At 46.6% G+C, this 11,840-nt stretch overlaps 1 protein-coding gene across 1 annotated transcript; it reads right to left on the bottom strand.

Moving 5' to 3' along the window:
* Nucleotides 1-7,630: 7,630 nt before the first annotated feature.
* On the bottom strand, nt 7,631-8,749 carry KCNJ1 (potassium inwardly rectifying channel subfamily J member 1; the record flags this gene model as incomplete). Its single annotated transcript, XM_082659912.1, has 1 exon — nt 7,631-8,749. The coding sequence occupies one exon, from the start codon at nt 8,747-8,749 to the stop codon at nt 7,631-7,633; it is 1,119 nt and encodes a 372-aa protein (XP_082516038.1).
* Between the last annotated feature and the right edge of the window lie 3,091 nt (nt 8,750-11,840).

Raw genomic sequence — 11,840 nt, 5'->3', positions numbered from 1 at the left:
GGGCACAAGGCACAGTATGGGACCAATCACAGGGCCAGACTCACCTTTCCACCTTGCCTTAATCATCAGAATCATCTCCTCGGCTGTAGCATCACTCAAGCTGCCATCTACTGGGAGGCTGTACCAGGCTCTGTGCTGGGTGCTTTACATACTACTTCATTGTGTATTATTTCACACTGTTGTCCTTACTGTGACCCTCTAAGAGAGGGATTATTGTTATTTACGATTTTTTAAAAAGTGGTTCATGTAAATCAACTATACTCCAATGAAAATTAATTTAAAAAAATGGAAAAATTTTTAAATCTTTAAAAGTGGTTCAGAAAGGTTAAGAACTAGTTTTAAACAACACAGCCAATGGGGAAAGCTGCATTTGCCCAAGTGTGTCTGTCTTCCAAGGCCCTGAACTTCACACTGGACTTCCTGCCTTCACCTCTGTTCTTCATCACCTCCGTCTTTTCTTCCATGCTGCCAGCAGGGCGTGTCCTTCAGAGGCGGTCCCAGGCTCAGGTCGTGTGTGGCCACCACCAGCGACATGGGGAAGTGAGAAAGCCGTCAGGATCATTGTGGTCTCTCACCGCCACTTTGAGCTCAACTAAAACCAACAGTGCTGGTGGTCCAGAGCCCGCACATCAGTGAATCGCTTCCTTTTCATGTCACTGGGACAGAGGAAGTCACCTCTGGGATGTGGACAAGCCCTCACCTTCCCAGACTCCTTGGCCGCTCAGTGCCATGGTAGATGCCTGTGACCTCTGTGTCCCCAAGGAACCAGTTCAAGGATGTGCTTCTCCGTTCCCCAGACTCACTCCCTCTGGTCCTGGTGAGCAGTCCCGCTGACCTTGGCTGCCACCTTCCTGGTGAGCTTTCCTTCAGGAAAGGTGACCCCCAGGCGTGAGGTCTGTGGGCGGCCCCAGGAAAGAGCCCTGATCGACTCGAAAGCAGAAGCCCAGGGCCCTTGCCCCACCTTCCCGCTGCATCACTAGGGACCTGGGAAAGTCATGTGCTCTCTGAGCAGGTTTCCCCTCCTGGAAAATGGGAACGCTAACACTTTCCTCCCCAGCCCCCCAAAGCGAGCTTCTGCTTCTCATTTCTCCATTCCACCCTGAACACCAACACCAGAGATAGATACCTAAAACACACATCTAATCATGTCATTGCCCTGCAAGGACCCCAGTGGTTGACTGAGAGATCCAGGATGCAACCTCAGGTCAGCACCAAGCCCCCGGCTGCTCTGACCACAGAGTGATGCTTCCCTCCTGTGCCAATGCTGTGGCCATGGAAACGCCACATCACCTCCCAGGAGACCCAAGCAAATGTCCATCCTGCTCTTCCATGAGTCTGGGACGTGTGTGCAGCGGATGCTCAGCTCTCTAGCCTACCCCTTTCCCTATTTTCAATCCTACCCATTCACTAAGCCCAGCTTGGCTGCCACCTCCTCTGGGAAGCCTTCCCCTTCCTCTGGCCCCCTCAACATTTTCTTCATACTTCAATTGTAGCACCTTATTTATTTCATTCATTGAATTCAATTTTAATACCTGTGCACAAAATTTCACGTACATGGTAGTTTCTATGACCTCCATCTCCCAAAGGGTGCCTGGATCCTCATCAGAAGGTGATGACCCAGAAGCCCTGGGAATGAAGCCCCCTCTTCCTAGCAGAGACCCTAGACCGGGTACCGGAGTGGCGCTGTTTCTCTTGAGGACACCTGTTCTGACGTTCTCACCAGCCAAAATTCCAGGAAGGTTTCATCCTTAAAGAGCTGTTAGTCCAGGCAGATCGGCTCCCACTGAGAACCCTGGTTCTGAGAATCCAGCTCATTGCCAAGCAGGGTAAGCCGTGCAGGCACTCTGCAATGGGAGAGGAATGCAAGACAGGCACAGCCATGATCTCTCAGGCTTGTAACAGCAGAGCAGGGGGCCTCTGGAGCAAGATCCCAGCAACTATAGCAAAGCCAGTGAAGGCAAGTGGGGTGGGGAGCCCACAGGTGTCAGAATTATCTATAAACAATGGTCCCTACACAGTAATCTGCAGGAGGTATCGTTAAGTGAACAGTGTTTCTAGAATGCTACCTTTTGTGTAAGAATGGGGGGATATAAGTATATGTATATGGCTTATATTTTTCAAAAAGAAATAGAATTATGATAAAACTAATGAGAATGGCTACCTTGATATAAGAGGAAGGGAAAGGAGAGGGTACAGGAATAGAAATGAGTTTTCTAAATCCGGTTCTAGGATTTTGAAACCATAGAGCCGTTCTTTGCGCGATTAACCAAAGAAAACAGTGAAAACAATACGCAAGCTCTCATCATTGCAAATAAGCTGAGACAAAGGGACCTAATTCTATGTCAGATTGCTGCATGGTCGCATAGAGAAAAGAACTCCCTCAAGTGACTTGACAGCAGTTTGTTGACTGTACATCCCAGTAGGATATATTATAAAGATTTTTTTAAATTCCCAATAATTATAAATCCATAATCAATAGTCTTCTTGTTAGCAGTAATGTCAATGCCATTTTTTGGGAAACTATTATATGCATGTTTCATAAGGCAAAAAATTACTTTCTCTACAATCAGCACTTCTCTGATTTAGCTCTGGTCCCCCAAGCTGGTTTAAGCCCCTCAGGATCCTTTATCACAGTGACAGGGACCATCCTTGCATCCTCATTCTCGCATCCCCAGTGCCTGACTCACAGGAGGCCCTCAATGAACGCCCACTGGATTGAAATGAAGCCCAAGGTACCAGGATTCTGCTCAGATTCCCCCAACTCATGGCCTATGCAGTATTCAGACCTCTGATCTTTGTCAGTGCCCCAACCAGGTCCCTTCTTCCTTTGCCCATGAAGCATCAGGTGGCCGGGAGTCCACCCCGGGGACCAGTGCTCTTGGCTTCAAACCCATGCTCCTACCCCACTTTGCCATGTTAAAAGTCATTTACTTTTACGCTTTTTTTTTTTTTTTTTTTTTTATGGTACGCGGGCCCCTCACTGTTGTGGTCTCTCCCGTTGCGGAGCACAGGCTCTGGACGCGCAGGCTCAGCGGCCATGGCTCATAGGCCTAGCCGCTCCGTGGCATGTGGGATCTTCCCGGACCGGGGCACGAACCCATGTCCCCTGCATCGGCAGGCAGACTCTCAACCACTGCGCCACCAGGGAAGCCCAAAAGTCATTTACTTTTTAGAAAGGAATTTTTCCGTCGATTATTTCATCTAATCCTTCCCTAAACCTGTTTCAAAGCTCCCTTTAACAAATAAGGAAACTGAGATTCGATGAAGTTATTTGTCACGGACCCTCTGCTAGTGAATAACGTAGCTTGGCCAGAAGTTCTTTGGGCAGATGTGGGTTGAAAGCCACTATTACCCATGTTGTCGTGAGCAAATCATTCATTCATTTACTGATTCAAAACCCATTTACTGACTATGTGAGGCAGTGTGTTGGTGCTGTAGGTACACAGAGGTGAATACAGAATATGGACACTGTTCTCCAGGGTTATCCAAGGCTCCATGTCCCCATCTGTCAAAACAGAAATATCTGTCTCTCCCTCAAATGAAGGGTTACTGAGAGATTGAAATCAACCAACCAACGTATATCTAATCAGTACAGATATTTAAGGTATATGCAGACATAGGAGATACCAGTCTCCCCAGAATATGCAAGTCCAAAGATGTTTATTAAGCCCTGTCCAGGGGCTCTACCCCATGCCAAGCAGGGAGGGGTTTCTCCCAAAGCATGAGACGGGACCAGGAACGGGTGCTGACTATGGATGGGACCCAGGTAAATGCCTGGCAGCCCCGGTGGGGCCTCCCAGAGGGTGATCCATGTTAGAGGATGTAGACATGAACGATTTTAAACCCAGAAGCTTTCTAGACAGATGTGGCTTTGAGTCCCAGCCCTGCCACTGACTAGCTAGTGACTCTGGACAAGTTCCTTACCTGAGCTGCCTCGGGTGAAAAATCGGTGGAATGATAGTACCTCACAGGATCATTGGGGCAATAAAATTAGGTAGTGTATACGAAATGCTTTAGACAGGACTTCAGACATAGTAAGAAGTCAGTAAGGCGCCCCAGAGTAAGCTTCTCCTACTATCGCACGAGAGAAACTTGGGGTTCCTCACGCGCCTGAAAGATGCTCCCGGCCTCTAGGACATCCAGGGCGGTGGAGGGTGCTTGGGATGGAGATGCAGGAGGGCCCACACCCATCCCTCGCCCCCGCAGCCCCCATGCAAGGTCTCCCTCTCTGCAGGGCTCAGCTCCAAGGAGTCCAGCTGGGTGCATCTGGCTGGGGAGATTAAATTATTTTTGAATTCCTAACTGAATGTTCTTTTAATGGAAACTTAATGACAGGCATTGAAATAGATTTCCTCCGTAACCCCTCCTCCCGCGGCGCCCCCCAACGCGGCTCTGTGTGGCCCAGATCCCGATAACCTTTATTCCCTACCCCTGGACTTTTATCTCCCCAGTGACAAACAGCCCTTGCTGGACAGAAAGAGGAAATTCCAGTCATTGCTCTCAAACTTCTGGCTTCCAAAATAAAATTCTCTATCTCCCCTGTCAAGCTTTGATTGACATACACTTCCTGGAATGGGGAGGACAACGGCCCGGGGGCGGGGCCGGGGCTTCATTTGCATTCTGGGCATCCGAGGTTTTCATCACGTTTGCTCTGGACAGGGGACAGGCCCCCCGCGCTACTCGCAGTCACCCTGTGGAGGACCCATCTCCCGTTTTATGAAAAGTCTCGAGGGAAGACAGCTCCCCTACGGTCCCCACGATCTACCAGGGAAGTTCTTTGCTGTCCATGAAAACAGACAGATGAGCTGAGCATCTCACTCCTTAGACCTGGCAACTTAGGATCTTTTCCTTCTACCCTTTCTGTCTTGAGAAATAAATTTTTAGACAGTGTCCCACATCTTAACTCTAAATAGTGGAGCTTGAGCCAACCTAAGTCCTGGAAGTTTAAACCAGGATCAGACTCTCCAAGTCAAAACCTCAGAGCAACAGAGCTAAACAACCCATTCAGGAGGAATCAGTACTAAGGGAAACTCTGGATATGGTGATGCATCATGAGATGCAGTTTTTCTTGAAAGGAAAAAGAAATGTTGAATTGCTTTTAAAAATGGGTAAATCAGTAAATAGAATTATAGAGCACACCTGTAGCAGTAGCAGTGCCTGTGTGATCAGGTCCTGGTGGGAACGCTGTTACCACATTGGAATAGAAAGCCCGCCTTTAGCACTGGCATTAAACTATGGGCAAGCGGGCCTTCTGGAACCTTCTGGAACCTTCTGTTTTCCATTTAATTTATTTACTCACTGAGTTCCTATGCCTGTGGTAACCCTTCCTTTCCAAATGTCCAGAGTTCTTATGCTGCTTTGGGGTTCCAGCCACCCCTTAGGACCATTGCATGGTGCCTGCAGGGCCTCATTTCCTCGGGGCTTTGTTAGATGTAAGTATGTTAACAGTTGCTAAAGTTTCGATGGGAATTTGCCTTTAAAAGTAGACTTCAAAGGGCAGAAAGCCTCAATCCTAATAAAGGAATATTTGGAAGCAGACGTCTTCCATCGAATAACCCAGAAAGAAAGGCCATTCGCAAAGATCCTGCTCTCCTAACGATCAAGAGGAATGGATTGCCTATGATCACTTCACTACCAGCATCCCCCAACATCTGCTAAAAGGAGCAGAACAGACTAGAAGGCATGTCTTCTGACCCTTCCGTCTATAAAGACACTACAGAGTCATAAACCCTCATGACAATGGGCCAGCAGAGAATTCCAGCTCCCTCGAACTTGTTACACCTGATTTCCTTTAGCTTTGTCAGCAGATTAAATGGCGATGCCAACACACTTACACGCACAGAGTAATCTCCCACGTGGTCCCATCGTGTCCACCGTTATGGCCATGGACAAAGTGCGCAACTCTGAACCCATCAGACTCCTCACTCATTTTTGTCGGAAGGACCAGAGTGTCTGTGTGTATCTGTACAAACTCAACCCCAGGCCTGCAAAAACAAAGTCATTGGTATCCATGACTACATGCCTAGACTCACACCGGAGTGGTTTGATGGGGCTGCATGGGACGGGGCACATCTGCACCCGACATCATGTCCTCCTGGGCACGCTGGATTCAAGACAAACTTACATCAGTTTCAGAGATTTAATGTTTTTTTTTTTTTTTTTTTTGCGGTACGCGGGCCTCTCACTGCTGTGGCCTCTCCCGTCGCGGAGCACAGGCTCCGGATGCGCAGGCTCAGCGGCCATGGCTCACGGGCCCAGCCGCTCCGCGGCATGTGGGATCTTCCCGGACCGGGCCACAAACCCGCGTCCCCTGCATCGGCATGCGGACTCTCAACCACTGCGCCACCAGGGAAGCCCAGGGATTTAATGTATTAATCAGCACACTGACAACATTTTGATTCCTAAGCAGCTTTGGGTACCATCTTTTCGAGAATACATTCAAAATAACGTAAGCAGGGAACTGAACAAGACATTCACAGTGAAAGCTTCCCCTGCAGATCAATCCTCATATGACATTGGTCTGTCTGATGAAGATGTGGTGTTGGCCCTCAGAGGAAGGAAGACCTAGCACTTTCCTTACTGTGGGGTCATATCCCATTCCCTTCCCTTTCATACTTCTCCTTTAGAAACAGCATTTCAGTTACAAACCCTCGGGTGAAAAACACAAGATATATTTTTCTCAGAAGCATTAGCAGTATTTTCCCTTCTAAACTGTCTTTGCTCCTTCAAACTCCTCACTGCCTTCTTGGAAGATCAGGAAGTAGTGTTTTAACAGATTTGAAGCCCCTTATCCCATCTAACACAAATTGGAAGAAATATCACCCTCATTTTCAAAGCAAACATTCTTTCTTGCAGGAAAGTGTTCATGGAGATTCTAGAGTGGTGATTTAGACTTTGTAAATGTCCTTGGGCCAACACCCAGCTTGGCCACAGGCTCTGGAGGTGCCGTCGAGCAGGCTGGGCCCTGTGCTCCTCTCCTGCATGTAGAGATGCGGAGTCCACGGGCCAAGCCTCCCCCCTGCTCCTCTGGAAACACGGCATGACCCAGACTTAGATGAAAGCGCCAACGACCAGGGCTGGAGAAGGCCAGAGCCTCACAAATGTTCACTGTACATCCGTCTTTTCTTATTACTTTGATTGGTTCATCTCCCCCAACTCAGGAGACAATTTTTCCTTTGATACAATCCAATGTTAAAATAAATGTGGCTTCTTTCTTATCAGTAGAACCAAAATAAGAATATCTTTTTTCCCTGATCCTATCTAAAGCTTATATCTTCTTTGGGAAGACTCTTAAAAAGATCTCATTTGGTCTGTCCATGAAGCTTTCAATGATTTTTGTCTGTTCCCATCAACACGGCATGATTTCAAACAATCTTATTCAAGATTTTATGTGAGCTCCTCTGTCTCCCATATTCCAGTCTCCTACAAACCCATTGCACGTTCTCGTGCAGTTGCCTTGCAGAGCTCTGTGTCTTGTAGGACCATGGTTATGGGGTTCAGGGACATTGCGCGGGGAGATTTGAAATGCTCTTGTCCCACTGTCACACCCCCAAATTCTTGATTGCTCCATAACGTTTCTAGCCACTAGGTATCTTCGAGATCTTGCTTTACTCACGCTGAAAAGCCACTGTTACATTTTGGTGTCGTCTGTTTCGCTGACTTCGGACAAGATGAAGTTGGGGTTGTCATAGCCTCTCTTCATCCTGGCTTGAGCATCTTTCTCATTATACAGGCACATGGCACAGTGCGGCGTCTCCACTTCCACTGTTTTGCTAAAGTTATGGAAATCTACTCGGTATTTCCCTTCCTTGGTCTTGGACACCATGGGAGCAAAACGATAGCCCCAGAGCACCTCTTCTGGGACGTAGGATGTCCGGACTTGGCAGGTAGCGCTGGTTGATTCCACCGTACCGTCTAAAAACACCACTAATTCAAAGTCCTGCTGGGGAAGGGTTTCTGCTGCCATGTGGAAGAAAGGGCTAGTGTGGTCGATGACATGGTAAATTGTCAGCGGGGAGATGAAAAATAAATTTTCATTCCCTGCGTCCACCACAAAGTTGATATTGATCTGGTCCAAAATGATGGTCTCTCCTTCAGGCGTGATGGTGGTCTTCAGAAGCTTTCCATATATGTGACTGCCAATAAGGAGGCTCTTCCGAAGGTTAGCCACTCGGATCAAGAGACAGAGCTTCCCACCCCGCTTACTGATCACCGCATGCTTGCTGAAAGTAACGGTCTTGGCGCGTTGCTTGGGTCGGGAGATCTTGGCTAATATAGCACCACACATGAAAGAATTGATGATGACCCCAAGGATAGACTGGAAGATAAGCAGGAAAATGGCAGTGCCACACTGTTCCGTCACACACCTGAATCCATAGCCAATGGTCACTTGCGTTTCCAGAGAAAACAGAAAAGCTGAGGTCAGGCCATTGATGTGCTCCACGCAAGGGGTGTGGTTGGCGGAAGGATGGAACTCAGGGAGATCTTTGTGGATGTAGGCGACCGCATACCACAGGAGGCCAAAGAAGAACCAGCTCCCCAAGAAGGCTGTGATGAAGATGGTCATTTTGTATCTCCACTTGAGGTCCAGCACCGTCGTCCAGATGTCCACAAAGAATATCAGCCTCGACTGTGCCTCTACGTTGCCAAATTCGATGTTACACCTTCCGTCTTTGGAGACCAGCCTTGCTCTTTGCACAGAACGCCCAAGAAAGTGAGTGACAAACCATTTCTGAAGATGTTTGAACATTCTTTCTGTCAACACCCGACCTGAAATCACATCAAAGAAAAACAAAACAGAACAAAATTATGTGTCTAACACTAGTGAACTAAGTGACTCACAGAAAGAGCTAACTGTCTATGAAACTGCCATTCAATACCATCCGGGTGAATGATCGCTTGGGCAAGCTGACAACCTTGTTCTGGATACCATAATGCTATCGTCAGTAGAAAATTCCCACTACAAGACCATATTGCTTAAAGATAAAGAGAAAAAACAATTCCAGGGAGATAGAAATGTAAAGGAACCTGAGAGAGCATACATCCATGTGTTTTCTGACCTTAGTCACACCCAACGTTAAAAATGTTTGTGATAACGCAGACACAGAGAACAGACTTGTGGTTGCCAAGGGGAAGGGAAGTGGGGGAGGGATGGATTGGGAGTTTGGGGTTGGCAGAGGCAAACTATTATACGTAGGATGGATAAACAACAAGGTCCTACTGTGTTGCACAGGGAACTATATTCAGTAACCTGTGATAAAGCATCATGGAAAAGAAGAGGAAAAAGAATGTATATATATGTATAACTGAATCACTTTGCTGAACAATGGAAATTAACACAACATTGTAAATCCACTATGCTTCAATAAAATATTTTTTAAAAATGTTTATGATAACAAATTATGGCCTGTACTATGATTTATTTGATAGTATTCTTTAAATGAATTCTTTTTTCTTTAATAAATTTAGTCTTAAGCTAAGCAAAACTATCTGTGAAAGCAGAAACTTGATGCACTATTTACATTTTGGTTAATATATAGAAATAAATAACTATGAAAAAAAGGCTCATCAGTATACTACCTAAAGCATCTTATGTACTGCTACGGATACTCACATAGCAAGAGATTATAATTCAATTCAATTCTCTCATTTATCTAGTGAAGGAACTGAGAAAATTTTTTTTTTTTTTTTTTTTTTTTTTGTGGTACGCGGGCCTCTCACTGTTGTGGCCTCTCCTGTTGCGGAGCCCAGGCTCCGAACGCGCAGGCTCAGCGGCCATGGCTCACGGGCCCCGCGGCACGTGGGATCCTCCCGGACCGGGGTTTGAACCCGTGTCCCCTGCATCGGCAGGCGGACTCTCAACCGCTGCGCCACCAGGGAAGCCCAGAACTGAGAAAATTTTAATGATATTTCCAAAGTCAGGTCCCTCAACAGAAATTAACACAACGTTGTAAATCAACTATACTTCAATAAAATTAAGACAGCAGCAAAGTCAGGGACCTAATCATGGCAGGATGACAACTAGAGTGTAAGCTTCCCCGCTTCCAGGTCAGAGAAATCTCTACCTCACTGTGTCTCAGTTATAACGTTTCATATTCTAACACCAGATTTCTCTGAAACGTTTCAAGAGAAGCATTGGTCAACTTCCTTTTTTTGTTTTTTGCTCGACACTATTTAGAACAGAGTTCCTCAATACTGTTTGGTCAAGTTGTATCATAAGATCCTGGAAGTTTTCTGAGTGGATCCCAAGCCTGGGATGCCAAGGTTCCCCAAAGCAATAGTAAGATGCTCACCATCGGTATCTGCTACTTCCTTCCTTGCCTGCAAGCTGAAGGATGGGGCACTCTGATTTAAAGAACCCTGCGCAAAGGTAGAACCATGTTTTATTCACTCCTCTATCCCAGCTGTTAGCACAGACCATTACTATTTATTCAATAAGCATAAATGGAATCATTCCTTGAATGAATTAAGCACTTCAAAATACCATCTGGACAAAGGTCTCATGGATGACATTATTGTAACTTCCATCTTACAGCACAAAACTGAAGGGATTTCCCCCAAACAGACAGCGCTGATGAACCCCCGGGGTCATAAACACTAGACGGTCTCCTCCCCTATCTGTGCTCACCCCACTCCCAAGGTGTGCCTGTTATGGTTGGCAATGTCTTCGTGGTATTTTTAATCAAATGCAAATATGTTTCTAAAATAGATTTCAAAATCCCCCTTCAAAAATGTGTTTATTCATACAAACTAGGAAGCGAAACCAACTTAGTGATAAATTTTAAACAAAAGTGATATCCTACCACGTTTTGCTCATGGCCTTAAACCAGGTGAAAACACAAGAAGACCCCAGGTAGAAGTGGTGATGAGAAAACCACGGCTGTGGTGGTTGGAAGGACAGGTTCTAAAGATATTAAAAAATGTAACCTGGAGAGCAGACAGTGCACTCAGAGGGGCCTGCCCCTCATGTCACCCAACCCTCATTGACCTCAAGTCCTCAAAGAGTATGAGGGGATGGTCCCAAGTGTGGCTCACCAGGGGAAGTGGTCTCTTCCTTGCCCAATCTCTCCCTTTTCTCTCCTCACATCTTCCCTAACCTTGTGTCCATCCCCTGGGGACTCTCTCCCTTTCCCAGGTTCATGGAAGCTCATACTGTTTACAAAGCTCTTCTTAGGCTGGATCTCACCTCAAACAATAACTTCTAAAGCCAACATTCATCCGTCGAATTCACATCCTCTTTGTCATACATTATAATTCCAGACGCAACTCCTAACACAGCAACCTCCGAGCTTTTCTCCCCCGCTATTCTTGTAGCCCCACCTGAATTCATTTCACTTTTGAAAAGAAAGGGTATTTCTGTAGAGCAAATGAGTCCCCCCGATTCATCTCTTGGATGAGTTTGGGTTTCCATGCCTGTACTACTAAGAAAATATTATCTGCCTGGCCTTGCAAAGAGCAGGAACGAAAGCACCCAGCTTAAAAAGAGCTTCCCCAGATCGCCCACACTTACCAACATCTTAAACATATTCTGTCCCGAAGCATCCACGGCTGGGAGAAGCAAGGAGGTAGTGTTGGGAGCTGGTCTCTGGAGGCAGGCTGATTTCTTTCAAACCCAGCCTAATTTATGGTAGGCTTTGGCCAGTGGACCGATGCTAATGTGTATTAGCTGAAAACATTACTTTGATAGTGGAGCTGTGTGGTTTAAACTCTCAGGCCAAGCCCCAAGCTGGGTATGTATTTTTTTCCCAAACCTCACATGGCTTGAATACCATCATGCTAAGACTTGACAAGCCACCAGCTAAGGTCCCTGGGTAGCAGGCACAGGTTCTGTTCTGGCATTT

Source organism: Grampus griseus, assembly GCF_964374135.1.
Source record: "Grampus griseus genome assembly, chromosome: 8".
NCBI lineage: Eukaryota > Metazoa > Chordata > Mammalia > Artiodactyla > Delphinidae > Grampus > Grampus griseus.
Note: the sequence above shows the minus strand (reverse complement) of the source record. Positions and strands in the feature narration are given on the sequence as shown.